Source organism: Papilio machaon, chromosome 17 (genome assembly GCF_912999745.1).
Source record: "Papilio machaon chromosome 17, ilPapMach1.1, whole genome shotgun sequence".
NCBI lineage: Eukaryota > Metazoa > Arthropoda > Insecta > Lepidoptera > Papilionidae > Papilio > Papilio machaon.
In genome coordinates this window covers 4,497,899-4,520,039 of record NC_060002.1, presented here as the reverse complement: position 1 = coordinate 4,520,039, position 22,141 = coordinate 4,497,899, and the positions used below count along the sequence as shown (strand labels likewise).

Below are 22,141 nucleotides of genomic sequence, written 5' to 3'. Positions count from 1 at the left end.
AGGAATTGTAAAAATTTTATACAATAATAAAGCGACAATTACTATAATTTAATAAAATCACAATTACTAAGATATCATACAAAAGAGATGACAAGCTGGCCATGACAGCACGACGCAGTACTTATTAAAAACAGATTATATCTCAAAGAACATTTGCACACGCTATTGTATCAAATTAAGACCTGTTAAAATAGACGAGTTCCGAGAAAACTAATAGTATATTAAAAATATATTTTCCTATAATATTTTTAAGAATGATAGCGAAGTTTTATCATACGCGACATTTTCAGAAACGAAGCGAACAGCTGACAGCTGTCATAGTTGATTGACGTTTATTTCATTGTAGCAATTTGAGGTTAGAAAAATATAAAAACAACGACGAACGAAACTAAATATGTCTAAATCAGTTGCTAGATTAAAATCAATGAAAAAAGTAGCTGATAAAATAGACCATTCGTCCAAATTAAGAACCAATGTACCAGCCGGTATGGCCGCTGCGGGACCCCCTTTAGGTCCTATGCTGGGACAGGTAACCATTTATTATGACAGTAAAGATATGTTTAATTTATTACAACAAATTAAATGAAATATTTTTTTAGCGTAATATAAACATAGCAGCCTTTTGCAAGGATTTTAATGAACGCACTGCTAACATAAAGCCAGGCATACCATTGCCTACGAGAGTCAAAGTGAATTCTGATCGATCTTATCAACTTACCATTCACCAACCTCCAGCTTCGTATTTCATAAAGCAGGCTGCTGGTGTCAACCGAGGTGCTATGCATCCTGGTAAGTCTCTATGCACTTACGGAACATATCTTTCATTTGTGACATCTTGACAAGAAAATATCAGAGAAAGAAGTCTATTCTTGTAACTCCTAAATCCAAAAATAATAAAAGAAAGGGTTTTAAGAAATCAATGTTCTCTTATTAGCTCTTAATACTAATTGACACATTTTTTTATTATTTAGCTATTAACTATATTCTATTTTTTAACTATTTCAGTAAATGAGATATGCGGCAAAATAACACTGAAACATATTTACGAAATTGCAAAAATTAAATCACAGGATCCACCTTTGGAATGGAGGCCATTACAAGAAATATGTACAATGCTTATAGCTACAGCAAGAACATGTGGTATTGAAGTTGTCCGAGACCTAGATGCTAAGGTAAAACTATTTTGCTTCAGTTATAGAACTATATCTGACTTTATCTCTCTTTGTACTTATATTCTATTTAAATGTTATTTTTATCTTAGGAATATGGTGAATTTCTTCAAGAAAGAAAACAAATAATTGAAGAGCAAAAGAAAATGTTGCAAGAAAAACGTGAAGCTAAAATGTTGAGAACAGCATAGGTAATTTGTTGTTAGTTATATATATAATTTGTAGGTATTGTAAATTTAGATCAAATAATAAAAACACAGTAATTCTTAGTAAGTGTTTTATTAGATATGAACTATGACACTAAACCATTTATGAGATTTATGTATTATGCTATGGACAAAGATAATAATTTCATTTAATTATTGATCAATTTTTATAAGAAAATAATTGGGAACTATAAGAATGTTGCTCAGTCTACAGTTTACAACTAAAGTTAGTACTAAAAATCAACAACACTAACCACAACACTTGATAGAATATATTTAACGTAGAATACCACTGCTGTAACACTTGTATGTATACAGTAACGATTTTAGCTAATAGCGCCTTCTTTTATTTACCATACTTTTGGAGTGTGAGTTTGGATTGTAAGACTGTCATATATAGATCTGTGGCGTCCCTTTCTGTTCAGTGGCCTGTGCAATCGCCCAACCGCGTCACACAGGCAGTGTTAACATAGTTCAACAAACTTATCTGGGCCGATTAGAGGTGCTGCTATTGCAGTTGCTTTTGTCACAGAGTATATAAAACCTACATAGGCACAGAAAATGACTTAAAAGAAAAAATATGACAAGACAGCTACAGTATGATCTTGTGACAATTTTTTGACATCGATAAGGGGCGCAAGTGAGCTATCGTTATTTTGACTTATGCCCACCAGGTCAGATATCTTTGTTGGTCTATCAAAGTGTTACAGCAGTCTAATTTCACGGTTAAGATAACACTATATACAAGCATAATTTATTGAGCACCTAAATTACACCTGTCAACATAATAGACTCATTTTGACACACATAATAAACATATTCACATGTCACTTACAGATTTGTAACATAAAATTATAACAAATAGTATAAAATATCAAAAATACTTTATTTATTAGATATTTTATATTAATTTATTTATAAGATTATTTATCGGTTTATGATACATATGTGAGTCAAAATGAGCGTATTATTTTGTTATGACTATTTTATTTTTACCCTTATTTATCAGAACTCTAATTATCACAAATTACAGTCTGTCGAAATTACAGTCCAAATACATGCTAAAAAATATGTTTTTTTTTCTATTAATTTAATAATGCCTCCATTGCTTATACTCTATGAGATATCTAAGCTAAATTGTTTATTTGGATTTTTTTTAATAATAAAGAAAAAAGGCATTATAGTTTTATATCTATAGGTAACAAGGCAAGACTACGCTCTGATAATACTGTGACTATTTCTACTAAAATATTTTGTTCACAGTAATAATAGTATATATCGAGGGGTGAGAGGCTATTTGTTTTAAGCGACTTATATATATTCAGAATCAGACAAATTCCCTGATTCTGAATATACATATATAAGTCAACATCGTAAAAAATGTCGCTTAAAACAAATAGCCTTTCACCCCTCGATATGCTGTTTCAAATCAACACTTAATTTTTTTAAACACACAAATCTACCAAATTTCATTTATTTAAAATTTGGAACAGAATAAAAAAGTTATAAATATTTTTTTTTAGTATTCTTAAATAATTTTGAAATAGCATTTAGTGGATTGTACTAGTGGAGTTGCATTTATAGTCAAACAAGGATATGTGAGCCGGTGAGGGGGGCGCTGCTATCGCTTTTAGTTGTCAGATTACATGGCATAGAAAGGTACAGTACGAAAAGGACCTTGTGACACTTCGACATTAACAGGAGGGCGCTAGTGAGCTATCTTGATTTGTTTGCCTTATGTCCTCGAAGTCAGATATCCTTGTCGATTTTTACATATAAAATATAAAAGTCTGTACATAAGGGAATTAATATTTGTACTGCAAGCAATTTATTGTACTTTGAATACTGTTTGACATCACTATGCAGTGGAATGTATGCTGAAACATATTGTGTACTATTTTTCTTATATATTTAGCGATATACTGAACAAAATACTATGTACTAGGAACTATTTGTTCCAAATAACTAAATACTGAAGATTATAAATCATGTCTTAAAAAGCAATATAAAAAATCTACCGCGCAGTTAAAACTAAAAGGGAAGACATGGATAGCAATTGCTACCATTTTCTATCTACTAAACATTATACCAGGACCTAAAATTAGAATTTCAAATTTTTTTATTTTATTTTTCTTCGAAAACCGTATTGGTAACTGGTAACGTCAACAGCAAACAATAAAATAAAAATCAAAACAACAAAAATAGTTTCGATATCGAAAATAAAAAAAAATATAACAAAAATGACATTCCCTCTGTATCTGTTTAGTTATAAAACTATAAAATAAAAAAAAATTATCTTATAAGGCTTGGTCACTCTACGAGTACACGTACTATGGTTGGATGTCAACGTCCAGTGAGTTCAGTTGCGTTTCCAAATACCTATTTTATACGTCACAATATGTCGCAGCTCTATTATCGAAACGTACTGTACACGTAAGACTACGTCCTAAGAGTCAGTAATATGAACAGTGGACCTAGCATGAAAATTTGTGAATCGTCTTTATTTTATTTATGTCAAAATAAGTATGAGATTTTTGTGTATTTTACGATACACAAATTTTTAAGACAAATTTTGTCGATGACGATACGATGGCGATTATCACAAATTTTCGTGATAGCTCCCCAGTCCCTGCATACTCGTAATGTAACCCCAGCTAAAATAATAGGAATATTAATTGAAAAAACTAAAACCATAAACCCATTTTAAATCTTTGGTATCAACAATCGCTAGTGACGTTTGCGGAACGCTTCAGTCTGGGTGAAGCTGGCAACACCTCTGGGAGTTCGGTGACCTTGTTTATAGTAAAGTCAGGCAGATCTGATTCCATTTCGTCTTGCTGTAGCGGTATCCACACGGTGCCACCTAGCTCTGCTTCTTTCCCACCCTGAAAACATAAACGAAACCCTATAAATAACTCATATAAACTTTTTATTAATCGTTGAACATAAATCTTACTTATATTATAAATGTGAATGTATAGATGGTTAGATGAATGTTTGTTTGAAGGTATCTCCGTAACAGCTCAACGGATCTTGATGGCACAGAAGTAGAGCATAGTCTGGAAGAACACAAAGGCTACTCTCATTTAGTTTATTTTAATTCCACGCGGACTGAGTCACGGGCAATAGCTAGTTAGTTAAAAAAATAGCATTGTAGAATCCATACACCAAAAATTACTTTGTTAGTATGCTTAGAAAACAGCGGATATCTGGGAAAAAAGATTATTACGTCTGTGTTGTAGCATTGAACCTCAAAAGTGGAATCATGTGTAGTTCAAAATAGAATTTGTAATGGTAAGTCGTTAAAATATAGTTATTTACCTTAATATCTGTTTCAAGTTTATCACCGACCATGATGCAAGTGCGAGCCTCGACGTTGAGCAGCTTGCAAGCTTCTAGAAAGATGTTTTGATCGGGCTTCTCCCAGGGCAGGTCTCCGGAGACCAGGACGCAGTCGAAGTAGTCCCTCAGGTTAAGCCGATCGATCTTCTGCCACTGGGCTCGCGACGGCCCGTTCGTGATCAGACCGAGTAGATAATCCTCCCTGTGCCACATTCATCGACCAGCCTTTTGTTATTCCATGGCAGAGACCATGCTGAAACTCAGCACATTATACAACGAGAAGCGAATGACCTTGCACATTTAAACATACCAAACGTGCAAGAACACTTTCACTTTAATCGGTTAGGGCATATAGAAATCATATGCGAATATCTTAATTATACACGTGATGTGTTGACTGTACCCAATGAATGTGTCGAATTTTTACTTTAAAACCGTCAACGCAACACTCAACTTAGATTAAAACGTTTTTATAACTGTGGAGATATTTTTATAACTTTATTTAAATATTAGCATAGTAGTTTCTAACCAAACTGTAATGGTAATATCTCGATTGAAATAAGTTTCAAATTATCTCCATAATTATGGTGAAATTTTTGAGGCATTCGTTACCTTCTCCATGGTGTACTTCCTCACATATTTTACAAATACAATTCAATACCTAAGTGTTGCGCACGCGGCGCCCCAAGTTTAGTCACTCCTTGAGCAACAACTGAACTGTTGAAAAACAAGTCATTTATTAGCAACATGCGATTAAAGTCAAACCAAACGAGTTGTAGATGCATTCGTAAATATATTTATTAAATAAAAAAAAATATATTGCATAACCTGCAATATATGCTTTCACAACGTATTGGTGTTGACTTCCTCATGATACATCAATGTCAATGCCTAATGCACTGACAACACAGCATTATGTGGCATGCAGATTATATTGACTTGATGACTGTAGACAAATAAATCAATGATGGCCAATGGCTCAGTATTAATTTCGAATTTGATGATTGAAAATTGCGTTTAACCAGAAAAACAACACTTACCACATAACACCATGCATGTTGTGGTAAGTTTGTCACAAAACAACAGGCCGAATTTGACAGCTGCAGTGAAAATGAATAAATCAATAACTCAGCAATTAATTTAAGTTACACAAAACAATTAGGCGGATTTTATTATCTGTCAAAATGGACCCGCTATATTGTGACATTTATATAAATATGGTTCTTCGATGATAAATTATCAAAACATAAAAATTATACGTATTTGAATGTAAATCTATAATCTCAGAACGAATGTAATGATAGAGGCAATGTCTCTGAACAAAACCAACATACAAGCTAAAATTAACATAGAACAGACAAAGAAATTGCCATAAAGTATAGAAAAGTATGAAGAAATATTTTAATGATAATCTCCAAAATATTAAAAAGACATTAAATATTTCTGCATAACATTAACGTATAAAAACAATAAATACAACACTTACCTTAATGTTTCTAATAGATGTATAACTTCAGGCGTCAGAGCTAAATATTGAAATCTCAATTTAACCCATTCCTCTGATACTTTTTCTGTAACAAAAGAGTCATATCAGAATGAACTTTGTATTATGACTAATAGGTCTTCTTGTCTTGGTTGGGTTTCCCAAGTAGGGTTGGCGACAGGCCGTAAAAACTTAAGCTAAAACTTTAAGGTTCATAAAACCTTGTGTGCCGACCCCACGTGAGTGGGAAAAGGCCAGGGAGATGATGATGAGGTCTTCTTGTTAGGTTTCATCTTTAAAATAAGTTTTCTTATAAATACCTCTGTCGAAAAACAAAATTTGTTTAAATCTCGCAAGTCTAAATCGTGGGACCTTGTTATTTTAGATATAACTGTCCTTTACAAAATACTTCAAGGGAATATAAACGGTCATAATTATTTATAACATTGCCCGAAAACGTGTGTAGCTTTGAGAAAAATAAAATTAAACAATATTTTTTCGGTCACCTTTATCAATCTGGCAGTCGGAGCATTATTATTTGCGTCTTACCAAAGTGTGGAAGGTTAATTTCATCCAGAATAATATAAAATTAGTTCGTATAAGCTATAGCACCCGACAACCGATTTTAAGAGATGTAGGGCTTAAAAATATTAGAGTCCAAACAAAACAGAAGTATTAATTGCATTGACACTGGTACTCCAATATGACACTTCGTACTTTATCATTCAAATGTTTTGTTTTGATAGAGTTGGAACTCGGGACCTACGAGGTCAATATCTTAAGTCTTATAACATTTATTTTGATAGAAAACATCCACTATCATATAATGATGAAATTAAGATGTAAATCAAAGTCGATATTGAATTTTCAACATGATATTTTTTATATGTTATGGATAGCAAATATTACGTCAAAGGCAAATTACGTAACGTACAATCAACGATCACGTTTATTTTTGTAGAAATAACGAAATCTATGGACCGTATGTTTTTCGCCTTGTATGCTTATTAGATATGATATGTTGTTTGTTTTTTGTGATTCATAAATCTGATTTAATATGGGTGAAAAATTCGATAGATTATACACTAGCTGTAACTATTCATATCAGAAAACATTTCCACAACACAATTTTAACGACGACGCAAGTCGGAAAATATCTGCGTAATAAATACTCAGGATTTCTGGAAATAGTTTTACACCATATGATTTATAACAAGAGCACCTATCTAATAGAAGGATAGATAAGCAAGTCGGAATCGATTCAAGCAAAGTAACGGTTTCCTCTGTCGTAACATCTGCACAACAAAAATTACAGATAAAACCTGTATTTTCTTTTATAACGCAACGAGTAAAAGGCCATCTGATTGCGCTAAAATAACAAAGAGATCGCTGCTCGTAGTTATCTGCAACAAGTTAGAAGGTTGTTTGCTTTCAAATTGAGTATATTTCACTTTCCTAAACTTACCCTCCTCTCATAATTTCTTTATAAAAATTATGTACTTATATAGGTGTTAAACAGAAGAAGAGAAAGAATTCAAAATAATAAGATTTTTTTAAGTTAATGAAAGCTTGTTTTGCAATAACAGTATGCAACGCAATAATTTAACTGGCTGCAAAAGCGTAATTTTTGCTTTCAAAGTTGGCGCAGTGCCGGGAGCGGGAATTCACGCGATGCAAAATTTAATGACTTCGCAGATTTAACATACAGTACAAAGCGAATGTTTCTGTCCAAACCACAATTACGCTCGAGGTTATTATCTTTGGAATTATGGATTTACGTTGTAAAATCACCTATTTCAAAGTTTTACCTTAATTTACTAGTAGTATTACCTTGTACTGAGATTTATAACTTCAAATCTACAGCTAAAAATTTACAAATTTCAAAATATCTAGGTATGATAAAATATGTATATTAGTTTTTTAGTACAAGCAATAGGCAAGCCCATTCTATCAAATATTATTTTAGAAATACTATTTAGTATTACACGATCGTATGACGTCCACTGTTTTTATGAGATTTCGGTACCGCCCTCGCCGAGAGTTTTGCGTTCAATCAATACTTCGTTTGTTTTGAAGGACACTGTAACCTAGTGAAACTGAAATACGTTGGTTAACTCGTTCGTAAATGTACAATCTCATGTCCAATAATCTAATCCTTTATACCGTATAATTTATAGTAATGTAAGACGTGAAGTTTGTAAATCTTACAAATATTATAAATGCGAATGTTGTATCGAACTATGCAAAGGTTGATATGATAAATATTGAAGTTATTAGACGTTATACTTACTAGCGATATGCCTGTAGTTCTTCGGCAGCGAATTGCGCCACAAGTGAGCCGGCCACTCATTCAATTCATACGCCTCATCGTCGGGCTGGGCTCTGAAGGTCCTCAGGAATGTGGCAGCGCTCTCTGTCGCAACATCTTTAGGCACCCCATACTGCAGGTGTAATATCTCCACTAGCTGAGGATATTTAATAGCTATGACAGATATTTTCATACATTTTCTTCTAAGATGGAGCGACAAATCAATATTTCATAATGTACTCTATAAATTAGTCAAATATATAAGGCCAATAAAGGGATATGAAAGAGAGAACATTAGCACATACTTTGCCATGTATAGGTGGGAAAGGGACAGAGATAGTGCTAAGTGAAAGGTACGGAAAGTCTCAATCTTCAGTCTTTTACTTAGCTTTTGCTCATTGATTTGTATTCCTATAGATATAGACATTAGACTAATACTTAGTACTTGACATAACGAGTACTAAGTGTGTTATTTCAATGTTTGTTGTCTGCCTTAAGGCCCATTTAGACGATACCACTTTTTTCTTAGTACCAAAGAAATAATTGAATGCAATAAATAGCACGCATTTAACTTTAATAATTGTAAGCAACTGATGTTTAGACTATACAAGACATTTATTGCTTCAATTGAATTGTATACAACTAACAACTTGCATCGTTTAAATGGGCCTTTAAAATATTCTGTCCAAAATTCTCTTCTACCTACACAAAGATGACCTTCAAACGATAGTTTAAAATCATTTAGCATTTGAAGACTCCTGACTCCTTCTTCTTTATAATGAGATCAAATATTTAGCTTTGTAATATTAAAATATTAGAAACAATTTCACCGACACAGCTCTTACTAATTATGCTATTCATAAAATAAACAACTAATCAAGAAGCTCTGCCAAATTGAATGATGAAAATAAATTCATGTTATTTGTTAATCATACACATGAAAATAATTACACAAAAATATACAGGAATGTGCTAGATGACTAAATAGAGGACGGTAGGAGAAAATACGATGATAAAGCAAATTATTTAGAGTGGCTATTGCCCGAATACTGAAACGTCACTTAAACATGTAAGAGCGTCTTAAATTATAAGACCACGCTTAAACTCCAATATGCAATTTTCGTAAGTCAGTCAAAGAGGCATCTCAACTTTGATGCCAATCAAGTCGTACCATGCTTAAAGGCCACTCAATATCACACTTCTTATACTGGATCGTCACTCAACGACATTTTGCTGTCAAAAGAACTGTCATGTCGACTTAAGTACGCCAACAATTTAAGAGTGGTCGCGAGCTATCTTAAAAGTGAAAATCTAAGGTGTTAACATGTCTGCTTCATCATTATCATCGCTTTCGGACAATGAGAGGCCTAGCGTGTGCTGGCGAAACTTAAAGAAAATTAATGCGTTTGAAAAATACACCGATGCAGAGTTTCGCTCAAGGTTTCGCTTATCGAAAGAAACAGTTTTGTATTAGGTCTCCATATTTGGCAAAAGTATCGAGCCTTTGACAAGACGGAACAGAGCGTTGAGGTCGAAAGACCAAATACTAATTGCCTTACGTTTTTATGCGACAGGCAGCTACCAACGAGTGATAGGGGATACGTTCAATGTTGAACAAGCAACAGTAAATAGAATTGTGCATAGGGTAACATCAAAGATAGCGGAGTTAAAAAGTCTTATATATAAAATTCTCATGTCACAATGTTCGTTCCCGTACTCCTCCGAAACGGCTTGACCGATTCTCATGAAATTTTGTGAGCATATTGAGTCGGTCTGAGAATCGGCCAACATCTATTATTCATACCCCTATTAAGTTTTTTTTAACTGCGCGCGGACGGAGTCGCGGGCGACAGCTAGTATTTATATAAAAATGCCGACTGAACGAGAATATATCGGAATCGCAAATAGGTTTGTAGCGACATTTGTCTGCGCCCGCTTAAACTGCTTAAAAAGTGTCTTGATGATATTAAAATTTTAATTCAAACTTTTAAAATATGAACTAAACGTCGCACCGTTAACTTGTCAAAACAAAACGCCAGATGCTTTCCATTCTACAAAAGTAAGGTCAAATTTTTTTATTTAAAAATAATTTAAACAAAAGGATATTTTTAACAACCTTCTTTGATTTTTGAGTATTTAGTATTTTTATTTTAATTTTCTTTACTATTTGGGAATGAACACGTCTTACAACTATAGGTTATCCAAGCCATGCTGCGTGAAACGGATACGTAAAGTGAATTTTAAGAAAACGTAATCGAGAACAAGTATTTTTTATACACTCTTTGACCGAAAACAAAGGATGTTGCCATGACGTAAAAATAATGCGTCTACTTACGGAATCACGCGCTTACATGTATTGATTTGCGTTTGTGTATTCCACTTAAGTTTTGACGTCTGTTAAATTGTAAGCAATGCTTACGAAACGAGATATTTAAGTAACGTTTCAGTATTCGGGTATATGTCATACAATTTATGCAACTAAAATGTACAAAAGAATGATAATAATAGTATGAGTAACCATAAAATAAGTATGGATGTAGAAAAATTTAAAGTTAAACCACAATTGCGATAATCAGAAATCTTAATCTTACAATTGCTTTGGTTTATAGGTGAGAGTGATTGTCATTTTATTCCAGAAGCATGTATTGTATCAATATAAATGTGTGCACACTGTATGTGAGGAAGTGTTTGAGCCAGGAATAGCATGAGGTCAACGGACTCAACTCTTCGTTCAATCACCTGTTCTTTGGCAGTATTTCAACTGAAATCTGATATTGACATTTTACATGTTCTTAAACTCACTTTTGATATGTATAGTTATATTAAATATAAAAACATTTCAAGTAGATACAGTATTGAAAAAGGACAAAGAAAGATTGGTTGAAAAAAAAATAATTCTCAGGTTGCTACTATAACGGAAGGAATTCTTTATGATTACTTCTTGTCACATTATAATAGTAACTGTTATGTAAAATTTGGTAAGTGGAAAAATGATTCTTTTTCTTGGGGTAGAATGGAAATTGACAAGCATTGAACATTACTCAAATCCTTTATTATATACTCTGTATCTTTGTTAATGTTAACAATACAATGCTACCAGTAGCAAGATGCAACAATAATACTTACAATATTTACATTAAAAATCACAAATTGAAAGCAAACAACTGAACATTCAAAATTAAGTACTGTTAAAATTTCAAAGTTAAGAAAGTTTCAATTTAAAACAAATAGTTTAGTCTCCAAAAAGCTTTTTGCCTAATTCCATTAACCGATGGTTTCTGCACATCTTAAGAGCTCCACCTTTCTTTAAGACGGGCTTCACACTTTCATTAGAATCCACTAATCTGCAAAGGAAATCTTCAAAAGCTGATTTAACATTTGGTGGCAATGTTCCAACCTTGACCTTTGCAAGCATTTCAGCTATACCTTCAGCCCATCCACTTTCTATAGCAAATTCAGAAATCCATGGCACAATAGTAAGTACTCCACTCATTGTTTGCATTCCTAAAAACCATAAATCTGCAATTTCATTCCAATGTTCTTTGTACGCCATTGATACTACAAGAGCATTGGGGTCATTTGACTCATCAACATTGTAAGCATCCCACAGAAACCTAATAGTAGACTGAATGTAACTACAAATTGAAAAGTCATTCTTTTTCACTTTGCTACTCTGTTGTTTCAGAAGTAAGAGACCCAATACTGCCAAGTGCCCATGAAGTACTAAGTTTTCTGGTATATTCTTTAATTCAGGCAAATTGTTGAAGATGAATTTTAGAAGGGTATTAAACAGCATACTGTTTTCAACTGCTTTTGGTGCCAAAACTGTCAGGTTCATAAATATATTACATAGGCTGACCATTGCAGCTCTTGAGTCTCTCATATCGTCCAAGACCTTAGGATCCAATTCTGGTTCTGGCTGAGTTCGTGCTTTGCCACGCTCAGATTTTGGAATAGGTGGTTTCTTATAATGGACAATAGACCAATGGAAGTTCATGGCTTCATAGAGTATATCTTCTTGTTTCAAGTTAAATACAATATCTCTTGCCTTGTCCTCAACCACAAGATGACAAAGAGCAGGTAGCATTAAACGCAGTAAATCTATTTGCCCCATCAGGCTTATGTCTGTGTCCATAGGCTCTCCTTCAGTTTTTGTTTTTTCTGCCAGTTTCCTTGCTCTGTATGCATGGAAAGAATCATTAGCAAGTGTAAACATGAATGGCATCAGTGCATAGATTTGTTCCCTCATTGCTGTAGTTTCTTGTGCAATCCATGCAACTAAAACTCTGACCATAGCACATACAAAAACTTTTTCACTGTCAGGAAGTTTATCACGGTTTTTGTCGTTAGATACCTTAGTAAGGATAGAAACAACAGCATTGAATGCTCCTTTGAAGCTGGTGTACACTGACTGCTTTTCTTTTTGCTCTAAATCCAACTGATCTGTAGCCATATAGTTGATAGACATTTCAAGAACAATAAAGCAAGAAGTTACCAATTCTGCATTAGCATATGCTTGTTTGAAACTCCTATCTTCAAGCTGCATTCTAACTTCAATTGCACACAACTGCAGGAGCAAAAGGAAGAATTTTTTGGGATTCTCCTCATCCAGAAAGGTCCACTCCACTCCAAGGAGTTCAATAATATTAGCAGCTAGTTTCAGAGCAGGGTCTCTTTGATTTTTACCAATTTTGCTGGTAAGTATGTCATGAAGAGCTCTGTATATACTCTGTGGCCAAGTCTCATCCGCTGCACCAGGTACAATAATAAACTTGTTGCAGCTGTAAAGAAGCGCACTGAGTATTGTAGCCAGTTCAAACTTTCTCTCCGATTGATCAGTAGCAAAATCCAGAGCTATCTTATTGACCAGTGCATGGAACGGTTTAGGATCACTTCCCCATGCAGCCGGGCCATACCGACTAACAAGTTTTACAAGAATATTGAGGGCTTCATCAGTTTGAAAACTTTGATGAGAATAAATTTCTGACATTTTTGTAATAGCTCCAACTTCTATTAATGCCTTTTGCCCAGCTTCCTGTTCTGCAATGCATTGGAGACAAGTATAAGCTTCACTTATTATAATGAGATTATCATCATAGTCTTCATTGTCCGAGGTCTGTACAATGTCTAAGAATACTGGTATATTTGCAAGCATCTCGGGATGAGTTGCAAGTTCTGGTTCATTACAGAATGTGGTCAGAATAGAAAGGGCAAGCGATTTGTATACAGACGGCGGGCAGTCGTCTACGACGTTGTTACTTGTTAACAGCTTCTTCAGGAACTTAAAACCAATAGCTTCGAACAAAGCTTTTCTTGCTTGAGAATTGCAATCCTTCCCCTTCACCAGTTTTGTTACCATGAAGAGCGCGGCAAATTTTTCTGTGTCGCTTTTTGCCATGTTTATTATAAGAATGCATTTTTTGATTGATTCCGGTATTTCGTCCATTGTCACAAATTGCACGAAACGATCTCAAAACGCAACAGATCGCGGTCCACTGAAACGAGCCGGGAGCAGTTGAATTGAGCGAACACTGTCTACATCACGTTTATAATTAGCGCGGGTTCTCTTCCAAAATATCTAAATCAGGCCGTCTAGCTCACGTTCTCCAACTACGAAAATCCTATTTTTAACACACTGGAACGTGAACATATAACACGCGGACTGCAAGCAGCAAAGCAACGAACAGTGTAGGATATCAACGACGTAGAAACGTGCGATGACAGCGCGCGCAGCGTGGATTCGTTTCTAACTTCTCCATGACCGTGGCAATGTCACAATTTTGATAAAATAAAAATACAAACCTTATTGCATGCTCGGCTGTCTCCCTTTCTTGTCTGTATTAATGTATTGTCTAAATCGAAAAATATAGCCGAAACATCACAATTTTCTACGTATTCACTATTCATCTTTCAAAATTTATTGATTAGAATGCTGTTGGTAACAATACGTCCGAATATATTGCGTCAATCACTCCGCTCTCGTCGTCAAATAATACTCGTTTACCTCCCTCTCTCAGTTATAAGCGTAGTTAAAATTTTCCATTGCTCAAGTATATCTTAAACGCCATCTTTTATTGCGAAGCAGTAACATTTTCAAAATGAGACTTACACTCAAGCTCTTATCAGAGTATTCTCCTAGATGGTGCTACTGTACATTGAATAAAAACTTCTTTGAAAGCCATCAATTATGATATCGTAATCTCCATTTACTACAAATATCATCAGAACTTGATAAAAGCACGGTGTTAAGTGGTAATATTCATATGTTTCAGGATTTTCGACCAACGACCAAGTTTTTAACGGGGATTGATCGGTAGACCGATAGGCCTAACGGAAGACACACTTTTTAATTTACCCATCTATATTTTTTATATTACTGGATAAATAACAAAATACATACAAAATGTACTTTCGATTCTGAAGGCTTGTGAATTAATAACTTGGTTTAGTTCGCACGAATTGAACAATCAATGAATACAATATAGGTAGTCGGCGCGGAGTGCTCGTGGCATTTTCATTAACTTCCATTTGCCCGTATTCCTAGTCGTTTCTCCGCGGTTAATAATAAAACGCGTCATACAATTCGTATCTAAAGAGAGCTCGATTTATTTCATACACTATAGAAAAAAAAACAATAAAATCACTATTACAATTATTGTTTTATGCTGATGACATCGTGCTTGTCGGGGAGGATGAATGCGAGGTGCAGAGCAGGTTGGAAAAATGGCGAGATAAATTGGAGAGAGCTGGTCTTAAAATCAGCAGAACCAAAACTGAACATTTGTTCTGCGATTTTGGTGGTCCGACCAGCTTTTCTCCAATCGCTTTAAATGGTGTTGACCTACCAACCTGCTCCGATTTTAAGTACCTCGGTTCACTCGTCCAATACGATGGTGGTGTTGACCGGGATGTGAAAAGCCGAATAAATGCAGGTTGGATGAAATGGCGACAGGTCACCGGTGTGACTTGTGATCCAAGAATGCCACCCAAGCTTAAGGGACAGATCTACAAGTCAATCGTAAGACCTGTCTTATTGTACGGATCTGAATGTTGGGCCACCAAGGTTTCGGATGAAAGAAGATTGCATGTAGCTGAGATGCGTATGCTAAGATGGATGTGTGGTGTGACAAGAAAAGATAAAGTTAAGAATGTGCATATCAGAGGAAGTTTGAAAGTAGCGCCAGTTATCGAGAAATTGAGGAGCAGAAGGTTAGCGTGGTTTGGACATGTTATGCGGAGGGATGATAATCATATAAACAAAAAAGTAATGAGATTGAATGTGGATGGCTATAAAGGTAGAGGAAGACCAAAGAAAGTATGGATGGATTGTGTGAAAGAGGATATGCGTAAGAAGGGGGTAAATTCAGATATGACGGCTGATAGAGATGTATGGAGGAGTAGTACATACTGTGCCGACCCTCCATAGGGATAAGGGCAGGTTGATGATGATGTTTTAGTCACATGTAATTTTATAGAATTGACAATGATTTTAACGAACTCGTTAAATCATTTTTGTTAAGTCAGAGTTGATCAATGGCTACTATTCTACACAAATAAATGCTGTTTTGTTTATTGTTGTTTTTTTGTTCATTCGTTTATGTCAAATAGATATGTAATGAATGTGTTTTATGCGAGACATACAAACAAAAACAGTTGATAATAAATACAGCGAAACTTTAATCAGGTAAGCGGAACCCGCGCTGAAAACAGCTGCTTCAATTTGAATTTCATGAGCAAAACTTACTCAATTCGTTTACATCATATTAGCGAAAAAGCGCGATCGTTGGATTGAATGTATAAACTAGATTTAATGAGTTCTAGGATATGAGAATATGGAAATTTTCTTATTTATTCTTGTATATAAAATTCTTGTGTCACAATGTTCGTTCCGGTACTCCTCCGAAACGGCTTGACCGATTCTCATGAAATTTTGTGAGCATATTCAGTAGGTCTGAGAATCGGCCAACATCTATTTTTCATACCGCTATTAAGTTTTTTTTTAACTGCGCGCGGACGGAGTCGCGGGCGACAGCTAGTTTTTATATAACTTTCACATTTTTATATAAGTATGGGATTGTTTTAAAATTCGATTTAGAATTAAATGTGAAATGGTATTACCACTAAACTTTAAAATCGTACAACAAATAAAAAAAAAATTGTGAATCAGACACGAAAATATTTTTTTTCTGAGAAAGACAGCTTTGTTGAAAATATTTCTAATAAGGTTCAAAGTAAAATATGCACTCTATGGTTAATATATTTATCGGATTGGAACAAAATATAAAGGGGGTCACTATACCCTTGCAAAGTTTTAATGACATTTATCAAGTAATACGTAAAGCTGTCTTTCGAAACTTCGCTCCGCAAGTGCGGAAGTTCCGCATGCTTTTCAACATCCGTTTCCGCTTCTGTTTCCGCAACTTTTATAACGGAGATAAAACGGAACTTTACGACGGCTGAGAGATCCAAATGCGCGGCGCGAGACGCGCAGTCCGTACGCGGCCTTTCGGCACTTGTCGCATTTGTTTGTTTACGTACTTTTTCGTGAATTTAAGCGCGTAATATTTTTTGCTGCTGTTTGAAACAATCAGTTTCTCTTGCTGGAGTAAACTGTCTAGTAGTTGTCCATATAAAATTTGACAACTGGCAAAATGTTCGTATTTCATACTTACGAGTTATTAAATGTACTTTTGAATAAGTGATAACCATGTAATATATCATCATCATCATCATTATTATCATCAGCTCACTATACATCCCCACTGAGGGGCTCGGAGCCTACCCCAAATTAGGGGTGACTAGGCCATAGTCAACTACGCTGGCCCAGAGCGGGTTGACTTCACACATATCATTAATTTTTTTTCTCAGATATGTGCAGGCAGCATCACTATGTTTTCCTTCACCGTAGGAACGTCGGATAAATGTAAATATCTAAATCGAAAAACACATTGGTACATAGCGGGATTCGAACCCAGGCCCTGCAGATTGCAAGTCAAGTGCCTAATAATTATATCTTTTTGTAATCTAGATTTGGTGTTTTTGATACTTAACACATTCACTGTTTACAAAATAAAAAATGTAACAGCTGGGAGCCAAAACTTTTTACGGTGAATTTTTATTTAGTATGTCTGGGAGTGTTTGAACATTTAGATAAATTAATAATGTTTTTTGTATTTGAGCGCTAGGGATGGCAATGGTTTAGTTCACTAATATGTAGATATTTGTTCCACGATTGCATTTCTGTTCATATGTTACAAGATTTTGACAAAGTCAAGTTTTTCATGAAATTCCAGAATATTGAGTAAAACATGTAAGGATACTAATCAAAACCAGCTTTTATCTTCTCGGTTCAAGATCTTGTAACATTTCATACACACCCACACATACACATACGTATACACACACACGTACACACATACAGGACATACATATATTTAAAAAATATACATACATAACGTAAAGTTCAGCCTTAGCTTCATGTGATACAAGATATTTGTATGTTTGCCTCCGTACGAACGTGGTCACTACAACACTGTAAGAATGAAACTAATACTCTTTTTCGTTAGTTGACTATATTGCCAGAGTGGCCACACAAAGCAACATGGACTCGCTTCAAACGCCGGCGGCTTACTGGCTACTACAAAGTGAACGGGCCTCTCGCTCGGATCCGAGGGGGAGGCGCCGCTACTAATAGCTCTGCCCACTCGGATCCGAGTGGTCAGCAGTGAATGTATTAATAAAGAAATATATTTGTCGAACGAACGTTTGGCGAACATTAATTTGTAAATAGTGTAATTTTGTTTCCTGAAAATAAATTAAAAAAATAAAAACGTATTTTAACTTATTGCAGCACAGTAAAAATACATATATTGAAGGCTAAAGGACACCGATATCCAATGCCTTAATAAATTAAAAACGAATACAAACTGTTCTTACCAAAAAAAAATTTTGTAAATATGTTTTTTTATTATTATTTACACTTCTGTTTCCGCTTCCGTTTCCGTTTCTGCTAAAATTTATTTTTGACATCTGTTTCCGTTTCTGGTTCCGGTAAGACACTTCCGTTGCATCACTACTTATAAACGTAATGGAATCACGTCAAGTCTCTAACATGCTTTCAGTGTCGATGCAAGAGAGTTATCGGAGGAGAGGCGTACGTCTAACGTCGTTCACAAACTTTCTTCTGATTGACTGACCGTGTTTTGTTTTAATTGTATCTTCTTTATACGAGTATTATAAATGTGAATGTTTAGATGGACGGATATTTGTAAGGTAAGGTATCTCCGAAACGGCTGATCGGATCTTGATGAAATTTGGCACAGACGTGGAACATAGCGTGGAAGAACACCTGGGCTACTTATTACGTTTTTATAATGTCGTGCGGACAGAGTCGCGGGAGACAGCCAGTTATATATAAATGATTGTGCAGTTGAAAGCTTAGCTACAACTTTTTAATGATTTTGCAAAGTTTCCAAGTTATGTAGCTGAGACATGCCGTTTATACTCTTGATAAAACCACAACTTGAAGATGCAACTATAGTTGTTTTTGAGCTCGAAGGACAGTTGAACTATTTATAGAAGACCACGAGAAAACTATATCTATAGTAAAAATAAATTACCGACGTATAGATGGTAAAAAAATACTATTTCTAATACATTTAATATAGTTATTATGCTGCATTTAAGACTATTCTCATGGATTTGAGGATAGAGGGCATCGGAGACGAATTCGCTTGTTATATTGAATTTGGACGTAACGAACTGCGAACAGTATTTACTTAAAGTTGCGCTACCAGCTGCGGGTAACGAGCTAGGCGCATGCACACTTCAGTTCTTATGACACGATCTTTGAACTTCATCTGTATAATTATTATCAACCAAAATCAACATTAGATTGTATAATACTGCTACATAATGGACTTAACATTCGGTACGCAAGCACATTACTGTACAATAAAAGACCTCGTCGTCAGCTCAGATATGTTCCCACCGAGGCACTCGAGCCTGTGCCTATCCTATGTTAAGGGTGACTATGCCTTAGCCAACCAAGCTGGCTTAGTGCGGATTGGTTGGATGCACATTTTTGAATTTCTTTTAAAATGGCACATGTTACATTTCAGTGTAGATTTATAATAAATACTCATTCTGAAAATCCCAACGATCAATCTATTTGTTTTTAATCACCGAGTTTTTACCTTGGACGTTTATTATTTAGTCAATAGCGTAAAAATTAAAAATTCAGAACCATTTTCAAAATATGTTTTCATAGCGCAAAAAAAATATTACTCAAATTAATATGCATGAAGATATGGTCATCTAAACTATATAAATATATATTTGTATATACATATTCACAGACAATTTACACAAAAGTATTCTTACAGATATAACCATCCTACAGTCGAATAACAGTAACAGTAGTACAGTCAGAGTAAACTGTAGTAAGATTAGCTGTCGCCCATGACTTCGTCCACATGAAATTAAAAAAAAAACTCAGTACCCTACGCACTACCCCAGATTGTCATCTTTTTTTTTAAATTTCAGCCGTTTTTGCGTTACGTGGTAAAACAATACACGCTGAATGCGTGAACTTTCACATTTATAATATTAGTAAGATAAAAGGAAGATTACGATTCCATGACACCAGTTATTCATCTTAGTCGGGTAATAAATACAATATAGTGTAAAAAATATTGCTCACTTGAAGTCGCGTTATGAGAACATCTGCTGACTCGCGCTCACAGAACAAAGTGCTTTTATTAACTACAAGTGCGTTAGGGTAACTTCGATATAAAGCTGTTGCCTTATTTCCAGGCATTCAACGCTCTGAATACAAATTTTGTTTACTGCTTACGTCACTTTGTAAGTAAAATGATTTGTGCAATATTTGTTATTGTAAAATAGAAGTTTGAAATCAGACTTATTTTAGACATGTTCATTTTTTAGACTTATAGTGGTCAATTAAGAACTCTGTGTGTGGCAGAAGGTATAATAACGCCTTGTTACTGTTGTAAGGTTATTTTTAGCCGACTTCAAAAAGAAGGAGGTTATCAATTGGACTGTTTTTTTAATGTGTGTTACCGCGAAACTCCGCCCCTGGTGGTCCCATTTTGATAAAAATTATTTTAATCGAAAGGAAGAGCTTGCAGAAGCTTTAAGAAGTTTAGTAGATTTTGAATTTAGCTTCAAAATGTGTTGCGAAAATTAAGGACATTTTTGGTTTCAGCGCTTACGTAGGCTAAACTATAGGACCTACATAAAAATGATGTATGGAAGAAATGTAGCTCTTTAAATGTGATAAATAAAAGTCCGCGATAGCATATATCTATCTTTTATAGTTTTCTCACAATAACCATTTTTTTCTTTAGAAACATCAATTATTATATACATACAATAAACAGTGTTACCGTGTTAAATCCAGATTAAAAATAAGAGTAAAACTGGCAACAGTTCCCGCCGACATGGTCGGAATGTAAATAAGTTGTGCAAATACTAATTACGAGGGACATTATTGACAATGAATGCTCCAATTCAAACAACCTTTTTGATTTTGCCATTACACAAATAAAATTATAATTTAAATGTAAATATGAATTTAATAAAGAATATTTTTACGTTAAAAATGGACTTTGACTGGAAAATTACTGTTTGACTGAAGTACTTTGGTTGTTTATTTAATTCGATTTCTAATATTTAATTTGATAAGAATTTTCAATCCCATCTAAAGAAGAATAACTACGAAAATAATGTGAGCTTTGTGTATTAACGTACGTACGTTTGTAATAACTGGCGCACTTATTTACGTAGTCCATCATTGTAGATTTTTCACATTAAAATACTAAGGGTCTCCTTAAGTGACCATTTAATATAGTGCAGCAGTTAGAATTTACAGAAAATTCTATCAATATTTTACCTTGCGAAACATATTAACTAAGGGTAAAATGGGCATTTGCTGCGTAGTAAATTTGTCTCGAGCTCTCTATAGGTGGGTAGAGGGTTGGGTAACGTGAGCTCGGTTGGGGACCTCATTATAAACTTCTAAGCTTGGATCGGCGTTGTTAAAGCGAAATTAATACTACCCACCTTGCTGTTGGGTATTTTGTTATTTGAGATTAAAACGTATGTTTAAATTTTTATATAAGCTATTTCAAATCTTTTACTTAATCTACACACTTACATTTTACCCAACAGAACTTTACGCTTTATCACGGTAATTATGCCGCATATAATAGTAACTTGAGATATATAATCAAAATCTTAAAATTTTATTTTCATTTTACTTATTAATGTAACAAAGGTAATCTATATAATTTGTAGTGATTTGTAGTGAATGTTCAAAAAAAATTAAGCAAGAGGAAAATTATTGTGATACGATTATTTACTTCGGAACTTATGTATTGAAATCTAATAAAACTTAATTAACAATATATGTATGAAATTATTTTACTATTCTTTGATACAATTGTTCCAATCATTTTATAAGATCTTATTTAATAATGCAACGCAACGAAATTGTATTTACAGAAACAATAGCATTATTTGCAATATGATGCATTAAAATCTCCGCAGGAATCAAATTAATTAGCTTAAATAAATATACGCTTTCAAACTTAATGTAAGTGCGGTATACAGA

The 22,141-nt window shown here is 34.3% G+C and overlaps 3 protein-coding genes across 3 annotated transcripts; 1 reads left to right on the top strand and 2 right to left on the bottom strand.

Moving 5' to 3' along the window:
- The first annotated feature begins 302 nt into the window (after window positions 1-302).
- LOC106721527 (39S ribosomal protein L11, mitochondrial) lies at window positions 303-2,242 on the top strand. Its single transcript, XM_014516485.2, has 4 exons — window positions 303-529; window positions 600-789; window positions 1,006-1,172; window positions 1,262-2,242. The coding sequence occupies exons 1-4, from the start codon at window positions 395-397 to the stop codon at window positions 1,358-1,360; spliced, it is 591 nt and encodes a 196-aa protein (XP_014371971.1). The 5' UTR covers window positions 303-394; the 3' UTR covers window positions 1,361-2,242.
- Window positions 2,243-3,628: 1,386 nt separating this feature from the next.
- LOC106721633 (N-acylneuraminate-9-phosphatase) lies at window positions 3,629-14,517 on the bottom strand. Its single transcript, XM_045681736.1, has 5 exons — window positions 14,311-14,517; window positions 8,491-8,665; window positions 6,204-6,288; window positions 4,697-4,919; window positions 3,629-4,260 (listed from the first exon to the last, which is right to left on the bottom strand). The coding sequence occupies exons 1-5, from the start codon at window positions 14,413-14,415 to the stop codon at window positions 4,093-4,095; spliced, it is 756 nt and encodes a 251-aa protein (XP_045537692.1). The 5' UTR covers window positions 14,416-14,517; the 3' UTR covers window positions 3,629-4,092.
- Window positions 11,515-14,278, bottom strand: LOC106721632 (neurochondrin homolog). Its single transcript, XM_014516619.2, has one exon. The coding sequence runs from the start codon at window positions 13,952-13,954 to the stop codon at window positions 11,741-11,743; it is 2,214 nt and encodes a 737-aa protein (XP_014372105.2). The 5' UTR covers window positions 13,955-14,278; the 3' UTR covers window positions 11,515-11,740.
- Window positions 14,518-22,141: the final 7,624 nt, after the last annotated feature.